Source organism: Dysidea avara, chromosome 8, assembly GCF_963678975.1.
Source record: "Dysidea avara chromosome 8, odDysAvar1.4, whole genome shotgun sequence".
Taxonomy (NCBI): Eukaryota; Metazoa; Porifera; class Demospongiae; order Dictyoceratida; family Dysideidae; genus Dysidea; species Dysidea avara.
Window position 1 is genome coordinate 22,137,334 of NC_089279.1, and position 20,277 is coordinate 22,157,610.

At 36.9% G+C, this 20,277-nt stretch overlaps 6 protein-coding genes across 6 annotated transcripts in view; 1 reads left to right on the top strand and 5 right to left on the bottom strand.

Annotated features, from left to right (window-relative positions):
* LOC136263047 (tuftelin-interacting protein 11-like) overlaps positions 1–5,955 on the top strand; it is a 16,817-nt gene extending 10,862 nt beyond the window's left edge. The window contains exons 18-24 of the mRNA XM_066057498.1: positions 227–321; positions 383–435; positions 4,282–4,340; positions 4,572–4,647; positions 5,418–5,457; positions 5,505–5,573; positions 5,734–5,955. Of these exons, the coding sequence (XP_065913570.1) occupies positions 227–321; positions 383–435; positions 4,282–4,340; positions 4,572–4,647; positions 5,418–5,457; positions 5,505–5,573; positions 5,734–5,910 (569 nt within the window). The 3' untranslated portion in view covers positions 5,911–5,955. The remainder of the gene's footprint in view (positions 1–226; positions 322–382; positions 436–4,281; positions 4,341–4,571; positions 4,648–5,417; positions 5,458–5,504; positions 5,574–5,733) is intronic.
* LOC136263546 (uncharacterized) overlaps positions 1–20,277 on the bottom strand; it is a 129,524-nt gene that overhangs the window by 63,644 nt on the left and 45,603 nt on the right. The window lies entirely within an intron of this gene.
* Positions 2,667–3,770, bottom strand: LOC136263049 (uncharacterized). Its single transcript, XM_066057500.1, has one exon. The coding sequence runs from the start codon at positions 3,741–3,743 to the stop codon at positions 2,835–2,837; it is 909 nt and encodes a 302-aa protein (XP_065913572.1). The 5' UTR covers positions 3,744–3,770; the 3' UTR covers positions 2,667–2,834.
* Positions 9,125–10,281, bottom strand: LOC136264850 (leucine-rich repeat-containing protein 74B-like). Its single transcript, XM_066059610.1, has 2 exons — positions 10,100–10,281; positions 9,125–10,031 (listed from the first exon to the last, which is right to left on the bottom strand). Exons 1-2 carry the CDS (start codon positions 10,279–10,281, stop codon positions 9,125–9,127), a joined length of 1,089 nt encoding a protein of 362 aa, XP_065915682.1.
* LOC136264851 (NLR family CARD domain-containing protein 3-like) lies at positions 10,809–11,746 on the bottom strand. The gene is made up of 2 exons (XM_066059611.1): positions 11,550–11,746; positions 10,809–11,496 (listed from the first exon to the last, which is right to left on the bottom strand). Exons 1-2 carry the CDS (start codon positions 11,744–11,746, stop codon positions 10,809–10,811), a joined length of 885 nt encoding a protein of 294 aa, XP_065915683.1.
* Positions 16,645–17,517, bottom strand: LOC136264852 (protein NLRC3-like). Its single transcript, XM_066059612.1, has one exon. It carries the CDS (start codon positions 17,515–17,517, stop codon positions 16,645–16,647), a length of 873 nt encoding a protein of 290 aa, XP_065915684.1.

Below are 20,277 nucleotides of genomic sequence, written 5' to 3' on the forward strand. Positions count from 1 at the left end.
TGTGTTTTATGTGAAGCTATCTAAATATTCAGTGGTTGAGTGCTGTATCCATACTCAACATTTCTTTGCTTCTTTTCTGCTTCTTTTGTTTTCTTTTACGCTTATTTCGTTTTCTTTTCTGCACATGTCAGACAGTGGTTGGCTTTGATGTTTATGCCATATGTATGTTAATTCCTCCTATACAGAATGCATTAGTACTGTCAGTATTCTTATTGTTTCACTACAGTACCATTTGACTGGGTCATGGTATGGAGAGACATGATACCTATTCATCATTTTGTCATGTTACTGGACAGACACTTCTTCCCCAAGTGGCTCCAGGTATTTACACTGTCATAATGTACTAATTGACATTCATGAAATCTTGTTGTATTACTTGTAGGTGTTTTCCAGATGGCTATCCAGTCATCCAAATTATGATGAAGTGGTCAACTGGTAGGCTTTGTGTATATTGTATTGTTAGTAGTAAATTCATAAGGGTGCTGTCTAAAGCTTTCGTAAAAGCTACACTTTTGTACCCATAAAAATTTTCCCACAGGCAAAGTTTAAAAAAAAATCAGATGTGTGCCCATAGCCGGCCAAAGGCTGGCTTTGGGCGCGTGCCTGGTTTACTGAAATTGTTTTTGTTAAAGTGAACTGAAGTCTGTATTAAACTTCCGCACAGGTAAACTTTGCTCTGAGGTGGTTTCTTTTGTGGCAGTTTGAAATACAGGTGTGGCAACTCTCCTCAGACTTTGTAAATTGCCTTCCCTTTGGGTTTTACAGATGTTTAACAACTGAAAAACAGTGGTGCAGGCTTTGTAGACTACCAGGAATAGCCTATCCCTTTGAATTGGAAAGGAAGCATGTCCCCTATGTACGCAAACAAAAATGAAGAGCAGCTTTGAGGCTTTGAAGAGATTTTTTGGGGAAAAACGATAACAAGATATAAAACAGTATAGAAGATACTTCTGTGCATAATATGTTGTTAACAGTAATTTGTTTAACAAGCTCTTCCTTAGCAGTGCATAGCAACGTAATTGAAGAATTACAAAAATTTCATGAATTACGAAATCTGAAATACATAAATTATGTATTATTGCTAAACCAAAAACCTATTGGCTAAAATAATAAAATAGTAATACAGTGTATAGTGGTTAATTCCAGATGAGTTAGCTAACTTCTTGGTGCTTGGAAACTGAGTAGCACAACATCAACTTGTTAAATCATGGGATTGGTACAGTAGTCATCTAGAATTCTGTTATTGAACACTTCAACTATCTAGTGATTGTTCCATTAACTTAGCTGCCAATGTGCATTCTATCAAAGTAGGCTTGTAATAGAGTAGTTGAGCAGAGCATGAATGGACTTCATAAATTCACCGATCTGCAAAACCAAGATCCACTGCAGTGTATGACACCTTTTGTCACTGTGCATAGGGTTAGTAGTGTGAAGCTGGTCCAGTGTATTGTATGGCTTGAGGGACTATTTTAACATTCGGAAGCAGAGATACATGGATGAGGAGTCAATACATGTCCATTATACCTGTTGTTGTCAAGGATAAATTCAGTGAGACCAGTCTCTCTGTTCAGATAAAGGGTGTATATAGTTACAGCTGAATTGTTGTGTATTTAACATTGAAGTGAAGTCTTGATATGAATGTTACTTTAAGCGCATAGATATGGCACTAATGAACTGTTTCTGGTGAAAGTTCAACAAGGAAGGTTTATTGAATGATAATTCTACATTCATTAAATTGTGATTCTGCATTTGTTGAATTCAGTACTGAGACAGATCTATTTTCACCGCTGAGTGGTCAATGTGAAACACACCACAGATAGACAACAACATTCCTACTTCGTATAATTTACTCCTTTGACACATGCCTATACTGCATGGGGGGTCAAGTTATCACTGATCTGGGGATTGTTTTCTGCAATTTTAGTATTAAGATTTTGATGACTCCATGTATTTGCAGGCTTTAGTGAATCTTTAGTAGGACAACACTTCTAATTGACCAGTTTGCTATGAGCAGGCAGATCATTGTACTGTATCTATCATTCATATCTATATCATTATGGTGCCAGCATAAACAGTGTATACCTAAATACTTAGAACCTGCCTTGTGCTTTGATCTGACCCAAAGGGGTCAACAAACTACACCTATTATTTAAGCTGTCTGAATTACTTATATGCTTCGATAAGAGATCACTCAGATATTTAAGAGGAGTTTCTGTTTCTTACGATTAAGGCATGATAAAGGTGCTCAATGGATGTCCTTTCTAGATGGCGTAAGTGTCTTCTTCTATATAGCAGCTACTGTAGGTAGTATAGGTTGGTTTTAAAACTATTGTGGTTGCTCATACTTTCAGTGTTTATAATACTGATGCTTACTAAATAACATGGCTATGTTGTTCTGTTGTCACTGCAAGGCATACTTTGATTGTAGTATTGCTCTCCATAACATTAATTGCAACACACCCTGATGCTGCCGGTTTACATGATCAGTAAGCAATGAAGCATCTATACTAATAATACTGGAATCACTGATATAATTATGCAAGTCTGTGTGTGTATGTTTGCTGTGGACACATGCGGTATTCCATTTTGCAATTCAGGTTCACTCTGTCTACACTTGTGATTCATAAGATTATATACTGTTAGTACTTAATGTAGCTTGAGTGATTTCACTGATTTGACACAGAAATTTGCTTGAAATATCATGTGTAAAACTCCTCATATGCAAAGTATATTACAAAGTTGTATCAGAACATATGTATGGATTATATGGCCTAAATGTGTATGGAGCATGTTTTGTTTATCTGAAGTCCTGGTCAAGTTCTTGAGGATTTGCTTTACTTCACAAAGAGTTGCATCACTTCCACCAAGGTGCCTTCATCTCCAAAGTGCATATCGTTGCACATTCTTGCTTCAATATCTTCATCAGTGAGGTGTTCGACAAACTCTCGGTAGAACCACGGTGGACCAAGCTGACTGCAACAGTTGCTGGTAGCCACACATCCTTCAGTATCCCACAGCTGATTTTGTACATAATGGAACCCCCCATTACCCCCACCAGGGTTAATGTTGCCAGAGCCACAGTAATAATGGTCCATTACAAACCATGGTGGTAACCCTCCTGGAGTGGTGGAGCATGGACAGTTGTAGCGGATGCTGTGAGTATTGTCACTATCTCCAACCACGTAAGCCCAGACATGTTTGCGAGGAGTACCAGCTGATATTAATATCCCATCAGCATAGCTGCTATCAATGGTGTCTTGTGAGCCAAATGCCGATGGTTCGAAAGCATCTGGTGATCCCTTCTGGTAGCCTCTTACCTGACCACAAATCTTATTGTAACTTGTTCCATTTGTGGTGAAGGTAACAGGGTAACAGCCAGGATTGTCGTTTGGTGACCTGCACACATCAAATGTGGTTCCTGGGGCAGTGATCTTAGTCCATCCTGTGGGACAGTCATCTCCGTTGTTGGTGTCAAAACTAGCAACCCTCATCCAACCTCCCTTTTGGCCACCACACTCCAGCTCCATGTCACAGTAGACTTGGTGAACACCAGTAGAAGTTTGCACCCAGTAGAGCCCAGACACTCCTCTGCTCTCCTTGTTGATTTGGTACACATCGTCACATGACTTTCCAGGATTAGACTCTAGCATACCCAAACTGCTGCAAAAACTGGAACATACCCTTTGTTCAGCTGATGCCAGACCACATCCAACAAGTAGTATTGTAATGCTCCAACTATACATGATGTAATAGTTTTATAAAGTGTATGCACACTTAGTCCGTTATTTTATACCTTTCTTTTCATGAATAACGTATCTTCATACGTCATACCATAAGGCAATGGAAGTGCATCCTTTGTCACAAATTCTCAGACTTTCCTACAAATGCTTACAACTTCATTTAAATTGATTATGTTCAAATTACAGTACATGACCCTTGGCTGCATCATGATATGAGGAAAATCAGTTATTTGAAGTACTATATGTAAAAATTCTTGGAGGGTTTAGGTGTGAAAAATAACACGTAACTTGAGTGATTCAGAGTAATGCAGTAGCACTTTTATGTGTGTGGCCTCTTCATAATCATAACGTTTCAATCAAAATGAGCAAAAAAAAAAAGAATTTTATTCGTCATCTAATATTTATGTGTGGGCTGTCTGGGTGGTATTATAGACTGTTACATCACATTACAGTACAGAAGTGTGTTATTGTTTGTGTTGTGTTATTGTTTGTGTTGTGTTATTGTTTGTGTTGTGTTATTGTTTGTGTTGTGTTTCAACAGGTACAGTGGGTGGAAGAAGAGGATTGGTCCAGAGTTAAATGCAGAAGTCAAAATAAAAGGTAAGTTCTTCTTGAACATATACACCGTTCCCTAGTGGGGATAGCATTCACAGAATACATGTGCTGACTCTAAGAGAATAGAACACACAGTAGTTAATTTGTGGAGAAGCTTGTTAAAACAATTCAGTTTCTCTCATAAACTGCAGTCTTGCTGTCACATATGACCACTCAGTTTAGTCACCTTTCAAACACCTAATTTTGTTGTCAAAGTTCTAATTGTCTTTTTCACAGGTCACTTTAACACAGCACTAGATATGATGAACCACACTGTTAGTGGAACTTACCAACCTAGCATGTATGAAAGAAGGTATGTGTTTGGTGTTTATTTAGTATTTGTTAATTCAACATCCATATGTACATACATACATACAGATATACTCTATGTTAGAGTTAAAGCACCACGACATGTGTGTACGGAAAATACAGTACGAGGGGGTGTGTCGAGAGGCTAATACAGCGCGAGGCAAAGCCGAGTGCTGTATTTGCCTCGAGATACCCCCTGAGTGCTGTATTTTTCTTACACACAAGCAAGGCGGTGCTTTAAGTGTTATATTGTACTTCTTGGTCGTCTGGCTCTGAGCAATTTTCTCTAGTACTCAAACCGCTACGATTTTCGGTGATAAAGATATCAGTAAGTGTTAAACTAATCTATTTCTAGTCGTAGAACGAACTAATAGGATTAGTTTGGCTAGTTATAGTAATTTACAATGTCACGCACGTGATCAATCATGCTGTCTTAGTGGAGTCGTGTTTAAGAAGCTTTATGATCAGACGATCAGTAAGTGTTTATACAATCTATTCCTAACCGTAGAACGAACTCGTAGGATTAGTTTGACTGGTTTTAGCAATTTACAGTGTGTTGTTTACGTAACATTCCACAAATACATTCTCCGCATAACTGTACTATATTTGCCCAAGTGTGCTGTATTTGCCCAATTAAGCGCATAACTGTGCTGTACAGTACAGTTATGCAGCTGATTAGTACTGTATGGACAATACAATACGCGACATCGCTTTGATCCTCCCACGCAAAGTATAATATAAACACTTATGTACATTAACCGTTTTCTTTATTAGGAGTACTATACCACCACCGATGGCTGTTGATCCAGTGATGGTACGTATGTGATAGCTAATTTGTGTTACTCTGTTAACCTGTTACAGGCAAGGTCAATATTGAATGCGTCTAATGCTCCAGCCTCACTCAGTTTTAAGGATATTATTGAGAAACTGGTAAGTGTCAGTGATAACAAATACATGTAACCCCATGCATGAACATCTGATAATACATATCCAAATTTTAACAAAAATGCACTTACTTGTGCTAATGCTTCTTCATATTTCTGTTAAATATTGTCGTAATTCACAACTACATGTTTTTGCCATACTATAGGCAGCTGATAATGGATTGATCTTTATGCCAGCACCTGGTCAACGAAGATATGAAGGAAAGGCAGTATACTGCTTCGGGAAGTCTCTGATATACTTTGACAAGAATGTAGTGTTTGTAATTAAAGGGAATAGTTGGACACCAGTGTCAGCTGAAACGTTATTAGCAATGTCAATATAGCACTGTGTACATTACATTATCACTATAAATGATCCTGAAATTCAATGCCATGATTTTGAAATAATTAATAAAAGTCCTTTTTCTTCTAAACTTATGTACTTTGGAATGAATTTCCATAGCTGTTAAGCAGCAAAAAATGTTTTCCTTATGGCTAATTAGAACCACTGGCTTCAGTTCAGACCACAAAGCCCATTTGTGATGGCTGCATTGCTAGGGAGGGGATTTCTTCATTTATGGGAGCTGCAGGGGCACAATTTAATTGACACCAAATTCTACAACTGGTGATAGAGAAGCTAGGCTTGGTTGTGATTCACTAGTATTAATACAGAATTTTAGTGAACAAAAAATGAGTACAGCATACTAGAGAAATTACACAGTTTTAGCCTGTATGTGATCTTCTGTATCACCAGTTCAATACACCTATATGAGAGTTCAGTTTAGTTATATCCACCAAGTAGATCTTAGATCTATTTATCGGACATAATTTAAGTGACCATGCATTGTCCCAATATACCGATCTAGTATCTGTATGATTTTGAACATTGATCAACCTTCTGAGGAACAGAGAGAAGCTTAGACAGAAATATGTATCAGCTATAAAAACACAGAAACTTAGTGTAGGATAAATAAATCTGTATGTGGTTATCAGGCTGTAAGTGTTATCAGATGATGCTGTTTATCAAACTCAAAGAAGTTTGAATTCCTTGTACAAGTTAAACTCCACCACCAGACTCATTTTGTACAAAATGGTGGTCCTAAAAGTAATCTGAGTTATGCAATGAACATCTGTTAGTGCTCTTGGTAAGCTACAGGCTTCACAACTAGTAGTATAAATACAGCAGTGTTGAAGTGTAGTGAACTTACTATCTACAAAATGAAATACCTTGGTGCCCTTCAACTGTTAGTGTGTGTCATGTACACTTCAGCAGACCTCACTGAGTTTTTATGGTCACAGGATGAAGTCAGTGGGATCTACAAAAATGAAGATGAGACTCTGGGAATAAGGTTTATTTCTAGACAAGATTTCTTGGATATTAGTTCTCTCAATAATGTTACTCTGGTTCACCTGGATTCATTTCGTGAAGTTAATCAAAGAAGAGCTCGCTCCATTTATATATTGGAGTCTGGGTACCTCCAACATGAAGACCACACCCTGGATCACCTAGACAGGCCAGTAGATATCAACACTAAACCTTTCAATGAGGTACTTGATGATCTTTTAGACATTGAAGAAGTTAAGTTGTTGGAGGCTGCATCACGTGCAGTTGGTGATAAAGGAGTGACAGGCAGGGACACCACAGTAGTGTTGCCATTTCACATGTTTGCTCTCAAAGTGACAAGATTAATAGAAAATGATGATGGCCAAGCTTTTATCCTTAGAGACAAAAGAAGCAGAGTTGAAAAAGCCATTACAGGTTGTAGAAGGTATCTAAACTACCCAAATTGTAGAGGATTGTGTGGGAGAAAGTGTTCTTGCTGGTGGTGGGTGTGTCGCAATTGTTGCTATAACCGTGGATGCTACGACCATGATGTGTGCTGTAACAAGAGAGGATTTTCTCATTACAGGTGTCTTTTTCCACATGACTTACAATGTAACAAGAAATATACCTGCTAACATAGTAACTGCAATTGACTATATATGCATTAGCTGATTGCATTGTGTATTGTGTTTACTAGCTTCATTGCCTTCTGTTACATTTACACTGTACTGTATATAACATCTCCATTATGTAGTCACTGCATTTATGTAACAGCTTATAATAATTATCATGAACCATGAAATATATTGTGTCTTAACTATATATATATTATACATGTATTATAATAGCCACTATTTCCCAGTCATTGATCATGATTTTGACATGAATCAAAGAACATGGTGAATTCAACAAAACCCACCAAATTTGCAGCTTTCTCCATTTGCTACGTACCTGTCTATATAGTTTAGGGGCTATTCCATATACATAGATGTGAATTCTTTTAAACTGTCTATGTAGGTCTTCTGTGTCTATATCGATTACTGTGAGGTTAAACTAAAAAATGAATTAATCACAGCCTTACAATTTATATAGGCTATCCTCATGCCAATGTCAATTCCCCTTCTTGTCGAGAGACTCAAGATCAATCATCCATTATTGCTGTATATCTTGTGGGGTATAACTACATGTTGAAATGGCTTCAAGTTATGCACATACAAGTATGCTTTCCGCATGCCAGTGTGATGTCATAGATCCTGAGTATTAGCTAGCTTGAGATCATAATTATTTGAAGTCATGCTTTATACATGTTGAAGTATAGGACAAACACACATGGTTATATCCATGACTTATTAGTGTAACTGATGCCTTGCCAGATAAAACAATATCATGTAAACTAGCTATAAGCAGCTTGCATGCAGTTGAAAGATATAGATCCTGATCACTACATAAGTTCCTAATCACAGCCATCATAGCTTTGTTAGAGAATATAATTACAATCAAAAACAAGATTCTTAATCAGAGCATGTTTGTGTGATGCCATTTATGCCAAATATGTAGTAATGAAGTTGTCTCAATGATGATGGCTTTAGCTTTGGCCTCTTAATTAAACTAATTTTAATACCCAAGTAGAAATAATAAACAAAAGCCCCTATTTTGGTTTTGATGTGTATACATACTTAAAACAAGACCATATAGATCTCAATGAAGCTCCATACCTTCTACTCCAAAATGATAGGTAGCACATCATACCACAAATCTGCTACCTTAAGGAAGCATGCAATGGCAAAAGCATTTATTTTTCATCAATTTTTGTTGAACAACATTCTATATTGTATTGTATGTAGCTACCATCACTACGTCACGAGTAGTTTGAGTGGGATTGTTTGCCCTTTGTTGTTACAAAATGCAGCCATTTATCACTCAGTACAGCAATTGTATGATGAAATTCTACTAACAAACTCATTTCACACAAATGTAAAGTAACTGTATTAAATACAAAAAACTGTTGCTAAAGTTACAGTATAAAATTGTGTCTGTACATGCATTGTAATGTGTTTACTTTAACACACAAACTCTCGTAGTTTAGGATTATTATGCAAACAATATTAAGATTGCTGGCTGCTGTACTACGAGTATTGTTTCTTGAAATATTCAATTCTATTAAAGATGAAATAGTTTGTAACTCTTTTGCAATGGTAATAACACCAGATGTTTCTGAATTATTTTCCTTACTATCAAACTTCAGTATTGTGAGATAAAACAGCTGCAATATCTTCAGCTGCGTCACTACCAATATTGTTGCTGGAAATGGTAAATTCTTTTAGAGATGAAGTATTCTGTAAAGCCTTTGCAACTTTAATAGCACCTGAAGTTTGTAATCTGTTAATGTCTATAAAAAACTTTTGTAGTTTAGTATTGTGAGACAATACACATGCAATAGCATCTGCTGCTTCACTGCCTATTTTGTTACTTGAAATATCAAATTCTTTTAGATATAAAGTATTCTGCAAACCCTGTGCAATTTTAATTGCACCTGAAGTTTGTAATGCGTTTCCATCTATATAGAACTTTTGTAGTTTGGTATTGTGAGATAAAACAGTTGCAATGTCTTCTGCTGCATCACAACTAATATTGTTGCTGGAAACGTTAAGCTCTAATAAAGATGAAGTATTTTGTAATGCTATAGCGATCTTGATAATATCAGATGTTTGTAAATCATTTCCCTTGATGTTGAACTGCTGTAATTTTGTATTGCAAGATAAAACAGCTGCAATATCATTTGCTGAATTACTACCAATGTTGTTGCTTGAACTATTAAATTGCTGTAGACATGAAGTCTTTTTTAAATGTTTAGCAATTCTGATTATGCCATACGTCTCTAAATTATTTTCTGCTATATCCAATCTTTGTAATTTAGTATTATGAGATATAACAGCTGCAATGTCATCGGCTGCTTTGCTTCCAATATTGTTGCTTGAAATATTAAGCTCTATCAGTGATGAAATATGTTGTAGAGTCCTAGCAATTTCAATTACACTATTTGTTTCTAAATTATTGTTTGCCATGTTAAACTTTTGTAGTTTAGTATTACGAGATAAAACAGCTGCAATGTCACCTGCTGCTTTACTTCCAATATTGTTGCTTGAAATATCAAATTCAGTCAGAGACAAAAATTATCTTTTAAGCCTCTCAGAATAGTATTTACACACCCTTCTTCTAATTCATTTTGTGTCATTTTGAGCTTTTGTAGTTCTGTGTTGTGGGCCAAAATAACTGCAATTTTATTTGCTGCTTCACTACCAATATTGTTGCTTGCAATAGTAAATTCTTTTAAAGATGTATTATTACTCTGTAAAGCCTTTACAATCTTTAATGCATTGTCTGTTCCCATATTATTATTTTTTATTTTTATTATTAGCACTTTACAGTGACCAGCACTGAAGGTCTGACAGCAACATGTGCTGCAGCCTTAGGATTACCTAACCTAATTTCAGGGACTTAGACCTTAAATGACTTGACTTACTGACTGACTGATAAGGTGTAACAGAAAAGGGGCCAAAGTAAGGAAAAAAAATCCGTCCAACCCCAGGATTTGAACTGCAGGTCACCCAATGTCTAGTTGGGGCCACTCCCAGTCTTCCTCCAGGAGGGATGGATTTTCTTCCTTAAACCTAAAGTATTTATTATTAGCACTTTACAGTGACCAGCACTGAAGGTCTGACAGCAACATGTGCTGCAGCCTTAGGATTACCTAACCTAATTTCAGGGACTTAGACCTAATGACTTGACTTACTGACTGACTGATAAGGTGTAACAGAAAAGGGGCCAAAGAGGGGCCTATTATACCCCACCATGTCAAACTTTTGTAGTCTATTATTTTGATATAAAACAACTGCAATATCACCTGCTGTTTCACTATCAACATGCAGGAATATCTGTTTCTGTCAGAGATGAAGTATTTTGTAAAGTTCTTGCAATCTTAACTATACCTACTGCCCCAAAATCATTCTTCCAAATGTAGAGCTTTTTTAGGTTAGTATTACAATATAAAACAGTTGCAATGTCAAGTGCTGCTTCATTATCAATATTGTTGTCTGACATTGACAGTTCTGTCAGAGACGATATACTTTGTAAAGATGTTGCAACTGTAATTACACCCATTGTTTCTAATTCATTACCACTACTGGAGAACACTTGCAAGTTAGTATTATGACACAGAACAGCTGCAACACTATCAGCTGCTTCACTACCAATATTATTGTCGGAAATATTAAATTCAACCAGGGATGAAATATTTTGCAATGCTGTTGCAATCTTAATTAAACCTATTAATTCTAAATTATTCTTACTACTAAAGAAACTCTGTACCTTAGAATTACCAGATAAAAGAACTGCAATGTCATCTGCTGCTTCACTTCCAATGCTGTTGCTTGAAATTTCTAATTTGACCAGAGATGAATTTTTTTGTAGAGCCTTTGCAATCTTAATTGCACCTGTTGCTTCTAAATGACATCCTCTTATGCCAACATTGGTTAGCTTAGTGCTACGAGATAGCACAACTGCAATGTAATCTGCTACTTCATTACCAGCATTGTTGTCTGAAACACTGAAATTTGTTTGAGATGAAGTTTGTTGTAAGACTTTTGCAATTTGAATTACCCATCAGTTTCTATATTATTGTTTTCTATGTAGAAACTGTGTAGTTTAGCATTGCAAGACAAAACAGATGCAATATCGTCAGCTGCTTTGTTTCCAATATTGTTATTTGAAATGTTAAGCTCTGTCAGAGATGAAATATGCTGCAAAGTCTTAGCAATTTTAATTACACCATCCGTCTCTAAATTATAGTTTGCCATGTTAAAATTTTGTAGCTTAGTATTACAAAATATAACAGCTGCAATGTCATCTGTTGCTTCACTTCCAATATTGTTGCTTGAAATATCAAATTCAGTCAAAGACAAAATATCTTGTAAGCCTCTCAAAATCAAGACACACGCGGTAGTGTGTCGTGCGGCCCAAGAAGCCGGCGCGTAACACCCGTGAGTATATTGACAGGAAGAAAGAAAACGCAATTTTCGCACCTCCATAGCTCTGTGCTGCCTTGATGAAACAAGACGATTTTTGCTGTGGACACTCCCTCCACCTTCAGCACTCCACATTCCAAATTTGAGCGAAATCGCTTCAAGTGTTCCCGAGATATGCGACTTCAAAAATTGGCTTAGTTTCTTCATTTTTTCTTCTTATTTTTCTTCCTCTTTTCGCACACTTACAAAAACTGCTATAAAACACGAACGCCATATCCGATCGCCTTGAAATTTGGCACACAGAAGGGGGGTATAAAGGCGCATCTCTGTACCAACTTTGGCTGGAATACGATAAACAGGCAAAGAGTTATGAGCGATTATTCACGACAAATAACACCAATATGTTGTCACGCCTACAGGGTAAACCGCGTATGGGAAGAAGCTGAAAATCGGTGGGTGAATAGGTTAACTATTGAACCTCAAACCTTTTGTGGTTTGAAAGGAATCGACCTAAAAACCAGGAAGATACAACGAAAAAACCAACAGTGTGTAACAATTACGCAATCGAGATTAGCTAATAAAAAACGACTGCTTGCCACGCCTACCAGGTAAACCGCTTGGGGTAATGCTTTGAAAATCGCTGTACAGATGGAGTTATCATCTTAGAAAGGCTCTTCAATGGTGTAGAAGAATCAGACTTAAAGCCACGGAGTTATAACACGAAATCCAACTTGGTGTAGCAAGTGCGAGATCGAGATACTCTAATAGAGCAGTCATCCTAATAGAGCAGTCACCCGAAGAGAATTCAAGAGATCAGCTAGAAACAAGTAACCTGTATAGAGATCAGCTACAAACAAGTCACCCTGTAGAGAGATCAGCCACAAACAATTCACCGTGTAGAGAGATCAGCTAGAAGAAGTTACCTTGTAGGGAATTCATGCAACTATAGAAAGAGATAATTCAGCTAGAAGAAATCACCTTGTAGAGTTCAGCTACAAAGAAACCACAATGTAGAGAGTTCAGCTACAAACAAATCACCCTGTAGAGAGATCAGCTAGAAGAAGTTAACTTGTAGAGAGTTCAGCTACAAAGAAACCATCATGTAGAGAGTTCAGCTGCAAACGAATCACCTGTAGAGAGTTCAGCTACAAAGAAATCTCCCTGTAGAGAGATCAGCTAGGAGAAGTTTCCTTGTAGAGAGTTCAGTTACAAAGAAACCACCATGTAGAGAATTCGTTTACAAACTAGTGACCCTGTAGAGACATCAGCTAGAAGAAGTTACCTTGTAAAGAGTTCAGCTACAAAGAAACCATTCTGTAAAGAGCTCAGCTGCAAACAAATCACCTGTACAGAATTCAGCTACAAACAAATCACCCTGTAGAGAGATCAGCTAGAAGAAGTTACCTTGTTGATAGTTCAGCTACAAACAAATCACCCTGTAGAGAGATCAGCTAGAAGAAGTTACCTTGTAGAGAGTTCAGCTACAAAGAAACCATCATGTGGAGAGTTCAGTTGCAAACAAATCACATGTAGAGAATTCAGCTACAAACAAATCTCCCTGTAGAGAGATCAGCTAGGAGAAGTTTCCTTGTAGAGAGTTCAGTTACAAAGAAACCACCATGTAGAGAATTCGTTTACAAACTAGTGACCCTGTAGAGACATCAGCTAGAAGAAGTTACCTTGTAAAGAGTTCAGCTACAAAGAAACCATTCTGTAAAGAGCTCAGCTGCAAAAAAAATCACCTTTACAGAATTCCACTACAAACAAATCACCCTATAGAAAGATCAGCTAGAAGAAGTTACCTCGTAGAGAGTTCAGTTACAAAGAAACCACCATGTAGAGAATTCATTTACAAACTAGTGACCCTGTAGAGACATCAGCTAGAAGAAATTACCTTGTAAAGAGTTCAGCTACATAGAAACCATTCTGTAAAGAACTCAGCTGCAAAAAAATCACCTGTACAGAATTCAGCTACAAACAAATCACCCTGTAGAGAGATCAGCTAGAAGAAGTTACCTTGTAGAGAGTTCAGCTACAAAGAAACCATCATGTGGAGAGTTCAGCTGCAAACAAATCACCTGTAGAGAGTTCAGCTACAAACCAATCTCCTTGTAGAGAGATCAGCTAGAAGAAGTTACCTTGTAGAGAGTTCAGTTACAAAGAAACCACCATGTAGAAAGTTCAGCTACAAACTAGTGACCTTGTGGAGACATCAGCTAGAAGAAACTACCTTGTAGAGAGCTCAGCTACAAAGAAACCATTCTTTAAAGAGCTCAGCTGCAAACAAATCACCTGTACAGAATTCAGCTACAAACAAATCACCCTGTAGAAAGATCAGCTAGAAGAAGTCACCTTGTAGAGAGTTCAGCTACAAAGAAACCACCACGTAGGGAGTTCAGCTAGAAGAAGTTACCTTGTAGAGAGTTCAGCTACAAAGAAACCATCATGAAGAGAGTTCAGCTGCAAACAAATCTCCCTGTAGAGAGTTTAGTTAGAAGAAGTTACCTTGTAGAGAGTTCAGCTAAAAAGAAAACATTCTGTAAAGAGCTCAGCTGCAAACAAATCACCTGTACAGAATTCAGCTACAAACAAACCACCCTGTAGAGAGATCAGCTAGAAGAAATTATCTTGTAGATAGTTCAGCTACAAACAAATCACCCTGTAGAGAGATCAGCTAGAAGAAGTTACCTTGTAGAGAGTTCAGCTACAAATTTAAAGAAACCATCATGTGGAGAGTTCAGCTGCAAACAAATCACCTGTAGAGAGTTCAGCTACAAAGAAACCACCATGTAGGGAGTTCAGCTAGAAGAAGTTACCTTGTAGAGAGTTCAGCTACAAAGAAACCATCATGAAGAGAGTTCAGCTGCAAATAAATCTCCCTGTAGAGAGTTCAGTTAGAAGAAGTTACCTTGTAGAGAGTTCAACTACAAAGAAACCATCATGAAGAGAGTTCAGCTACAAACAAATCACCCTGTAGAGAGATCAGCTAGAAGAAGTCACCTTGTAGAGAGTTCAGCTACAAAGAAACCACCATATAGAGAGTTCAGCTGCAAACAAATCACCCTGTAGAAAAATCAGCTACAAACAAATCACCCTGTAGAAAGATCAGCTAGAAGAAGTTACCTTGTAGAGAGTTCAGCTACAAAGAAACCACCATGTAGGGAGTTCAGCTAGAAGAAGTTACCTTGTAGAGAGTTCAGCTACAAAGAAACCATCATGAAGAGAGTTCAGCTACAAACAAATCTCCCTGTAGAGAGTTCAGTTAGAAGAAGTTACCTTGTAGAGAGTTCAGCTACAAAGAAACCATTCTGTAAAGAGCTCAGCTGCAAACAAATCACCTGTATAGAATTCAGCTACAAACAAATCACCCTGTAGAGAGATCAGCTAGAAGAAATTACCTTGTAGAGAGTTCAGCTACAGTAAAAAGAAACCACCATGTAGAGAGTTCAGCTGCAAAGAAATCACTCTGTAGAAAATTCTGCCACAAACAAATTGCCCTGTAGAAAGATCAGTTAGAAGAAGTTACCTTGTAGAGAGTTCAGCTACAAAGAAACCATTCTGTAAAGAGCTCAGCAGCAAAAAAATCACCTGTACAGAATCCAGCTACAAATAAATCACCCTGTAGAGAGAACAGCTAGAAGAAATTACCTTGAAGAGTTTTCAGTTACAAAGAAACCACCATGGACAGTTCTGTAATAAATATATGTATTATATATATAATTTGTACATTTACTGATAAAATCAGAAATATTTAAGGTACATCTGCTTCATCTTTTCTTCTTCCTGTGGTAAAGAAAAAAAGATAGGTTTAAAATGTCCCAAAGCAGGCCATAGGCCGGCTTTGGGGTATACAAATACAAAAAGAAGTGAAATCTAATCCAAAACAGCCAAGCTGTAAAAAAAGTGTGCGGCCCTCAAAAAGGCTATGGTGAAAAAAAGATGTGAAATCCAAGGTGGCGGCCAAGAAATGGCTGTGATGGTAGGTTAATGGTAAAAATTTTAATAACGACAATTCAGGTGAATTTTGTGCCAATTGACCAAGCGGCACCAAAATTCACCTGAATTGTTGTTATTAAAATTTTTACCATCAACCTACCATCACAGCCATTTCTTGGCCGCCACCTTGGATTTCACATCTTTTTTCACCATAGCCTTTTTGAGGGCCGCACACTTTTTTTACAGCTTGGCTGTTTTGGATTAGATAGTATTTACACACCCTTCTTCTAATTCATTTAGTGTCATTTTGAGCTTTTGTAGTTCTGTGCTGTGGGCCAAAATATTTGCAATCTCATTTGCTGCTTCACTACCAATATTGTTGCTTGCAATAGTAAAGATGTATTATTACTCTGTAAAGCTACTGCAATCTTAATTGCACTGTCTGTTTCCATATTATACCCCACCATGTCAAACTTTTGTAGTTTAGTATTTAGAGATAGAACAACTGAGATGTAACCCGCTGTTTCATTATCAATAATGTTGCTTGAAATATCAGTTTCTGTCAAAGTTAAAATATTTTGTAAAGCTTTAACTACACCTGCTGGTCCAAAATCATTCTTCCAAATGTAGAGCTGCTTTAGTTTAATATTATGACGTAAAACGGTTGCAATGTCATCTCTTCCAATATTGTTGTTGTTTAAAATTGAAAGCTCCGTTAGAGTTGAAATACCTTGTAAAACTTTTGCAATCTTAATCGCACCGGCTGTTTCTAAATTATTTTTGTTTATGTCAAACTATTGTAGTTTAGTATTATGGGATAAAACATCCGCAATATCACTTGTTGCTTCACTACCAGTACTATTGTTTGAAATATCAAGTGTTATCAGAGATGAAGTGCTGTGTAGTGCTCTTGCAATCTTAATTGTGTCTGATGTTTCTAACTTATTTCCACCTAGATAAAGCTGTTGAAATTTATTATTATGAGATAAAATAGCTGCGACACCATCTGCTGCTTCACTATCGATATTGCTGTTTGAAATATCAAGTGTTATCAGAGATGAAGTGTTATGTAGTGCTCTTGCAATCTTAATTGTGCCTGATGTTTCTAACTTATTTCCACCTAGATAAAGCTGTTGAAGTTTACTATTATGAGATAAAATAGCTGCGACATCATCTGCTGCTTCACTGCCAATATTGTTGTTTGAAATATCAAGTGTTATCAGAGATGAAGTGTTATGTAGTGCTCTTGCAATCTTAATTGTGCCTGATGTTTCTAACTTATTTCCACCTAGATAAAGCTGTTGAAGTTTACTATTATGAGATAAAATAGCTGCGACATCATCTGCTGCTTCACTGCCAATATTGTTGTTTGAAATATCAAGTGTTATCGGAGATGAAGTGTTATGTAGTGCTCTTGCAATCTTAATTGTGCCTGATGTTTCTAACTTATTTCCACCTAGATAAAGCTGTTGAAGTTTACTATTATGAGATAAAATAGCTGCGACATCATCTGCTGCTTCACTGCCAATATTGTTGTTTGAAATATCAAGTGTTATCAGAGATGAAGTGTTATGTAGTGCTCTTGCAATCTTAATTGTGCCTGATGTTTCTAACTTATAGACAAAGCTGTTGAAGTTTATTATTATGAGATAAAATAGCTGCGACATCATTTGCTGCTTCATTGCCAATATTGTTGTTTGAAATCGAAAATTCTGTTAGTGATGATATATTTTGCATAGCTTTTGCAATTTTAATTGCACCAGTTGTTTCTAAATTATTTTCACTGCTGCAGAACACTAGCAAATTAGGATTGTGGAACAAAACAACTGCAATGCCCTCTGCTGCTTCACTACCAATATTGTTGCCTGATATATCAAATTCTGTTAGAGATGAAATACTTCTTAAACCTGTTGCAATTTTAATTGCACCTATTGTTTCTAAATTATTGCTACTGCAATAGAAACTTTCTAGTTTAACATTATGAGACAAAACAGTTGCAATGTCATCTGCTGCTTCACAACCAATATTGTTCCTTGAAATTTTTAATTTAATCAGAGAGGAGCTTTTTTGTAGTACTCTTGCAATCTTAATTGCACCTGCAGCTTCTAAGTTACATCCACTTATATTAACATTTGTTAGCTTAGTGTTATGACACAATACAGCTACTATATAATCTACTGCCGCTCCATCAGCATTATTGTCAGAAACATTGAATCTTCTTAAAGATGAAGTATTCTGTAATTTTTATTACACCACAAGTTTCTAAACTATTGTTCTCTGCATTACAACTTTGCAGTTTAGTATTGCAAGCCAAAACAGCTGCAATGTTATCTACTGCTTCACTGCCAATATAATTATCTGAAATAACAAATAATGTTAGAGTTGAAGAAATTTTTAAAACTCTTGCAACCTTAATTGCACCTGAAGTTTCTAACTTATTTCTACTCATGATCATATCAAACCGTTCCAACCAAAAAGAAGAGCTGCAATGTAATCTGCTACTTAATGACCAATATTGTTGCTTGAAATAGTAAAATCTTGCAGATTTCTCGTTAGTTCAAATTTGCAAGATATGAACTAACGAGAAATCAAAATCATTTTGGTTTCTTAGCTCAAGAAACCAAAATGGAAATGCACAGTAGGGATATAACACTTCTTATTGTTATACTGTGATTTAATATCATGCAATACTCCAGCTTGTTTCAGTACTTTTTATCGATGTGCTATGGTCCCTGCTCTAGTTGAAAATTACAATTTTTTGTGTACTTGTTTGTGAACTTTTTTTGTAAATAATTATTATGAATGGCACCGCGCACCAGCTGTATCAATTATCGTCTGAAAAGTAAAGTATCCATTACGCTTTGTTGTCAGCTATGTTCAACCAATTACACAGCATTTTGAATAAAGAACTGTTCGAAAAGCACCTCTGCAATCCACGCATACCAAAAGAAAGAAATGGTGCTGTGCGCCCCAGTTACATCAATTATCATCTGAAAAGTGAAGCATCCATTATGCTTCATTGCCAGCTATGTTCAACCTGTTACACAGTAGTACGAATCAAGAACTGTTCGAAAAGCACCTCTGCAATCAAAACAGCTATAATGAAAAATATGGATGATTTCTGTTACAAAGGGAAGCCATCACGTGCTACTGCCAAATCGACACTTTTCGCTGTCAGCAAAGATGAATGGGACACAAAGGAGGACACTGGTGAGTCCATGTAGAATGCATTGTACGTACTGCGGTATTCCAAAAGGCTCCCGTTGAGCTGAAGCAACATCGAACAGTGAAAAAATCAAGCCTGTAGCCTTAGGCATTATCGAGTTACGCTTGTGTGAAGGTATCAGTCAGTCAGGCAGTCATCAGTAGAAAATTCCGTTAAATAAATATTAATTTAAAATTCTGTAGCAACTTGCTGAAAGTGTTTCGGGTTGATTTAAAAGCTTGTTTGGGCTTAATTTTACCTAACCAATACTGCCTCATCGTCGCCAGGGGAAATTGGCGCTGGTTCTTGGGTGATGTTATTTCGTGGGCCATGCCTACTCCTTTGTGGCCCTTACTGTACAGTACGACAGTACTACCGTACTGTATGATTATTTATTTGAAAAACAGGTTTAATAGAAACAAATTCAGGAAACCAGGATACAGCAGCCATCCAGATGTGAACATGTGCCTGATTTAAATAGTGTATGATGTGATTCCATTTTGTGCTACTATACATACCATAAGATTCACATGGTGGTAACCTATCCACTGCTGTAATCAAACTGTCCCATGAAGCAGAAGGTGTACTGTCAAGCCATTCAATTAATAATTTAGCACAGCAAGTCTCACAATCAGTGGGATAATCCTTCTGTATGTTATTCATCAAGTGGTCACCAACTTTGAGTTCTACTCCCAACTCCCTCCATTGCGATGCATACCATGGGACTACATGGTTGGTGAGGTCATCCAGTTTTGGTTGCTCCTTCCCTATTGTTAGTAAACATATTTAAAACCATAATAATTAACACGTACAAATACTGACTGTAAATCTTGTGTGTTTGTATGCAGTTTCATGTAGGTCAAATCCCGACACTGTACAACAGCAAGTATCCTATGCAAATCGTTACCATATTCCTCAATTCGGTTCACATAATTAGTAACATACATGCAACTTTTTGATTAAATGGTAAACAATACTATTATTACATAACTGAGCCATTTGCCAACTGCAGCAGCTACAGTGTACAACGTACATGCTCTTATCTTTGTCCTCCTTTGTGTCCCTTTTCATTTTGTTTTTGCATCCCAAAGTATCAATTTGCTTCTATTTCTTCATCTGATATTCTCAGACCAAAGTGATGCTGAATAGCAAAGAAATCAAGCCCACACCATTGAGTTACAGTATGCTTGTGTGAAGCATCAGTCAAGTCAGTAGAGAATTC

Coding starts and splice junctions, on each gene's coding strand:
- LOC136263049 (XM_066057500.1), bottom strand. CDS start 3,743: ATGTATAGTTGGAGCATTACAATACTACTTGTTGGATGTGGTCTGGCA.
- LOC136264850 (XM_066059610.1), bottom strand. CDS start 10,281: ATGGGAACAGACAATGCATTAAAGATTGTAAAGGCTTTACAGAGTAAT. Junction 10,032..10,099: donor CAAAATGAATTAGAAGAAGG/GTGTGTAAATAC, acceptor TGATATTTCAAG/CAACAATATTGGAAGTAAAG.
- LOC136264851 (XM_066059611.1), bottom strand. CDS start 11,746: ATGGCAAACTATAATTTAGAGACGGATGGTGTAATTAAAATTGCTAAG. Junction 11,497..11,549: donor AATAATATAGAAACTGATGG/GTAATTCAAATT, acceptor AACAAATTTCAG/TGTTTCAGACAACAATGCTG.
- LOC136264852 (XM_066059612.1), bottom strand. CDS start 17,517: ATGTCGCAGCTATTTTATCTCATAATAATAAACTTCAACAGCTTTGTC.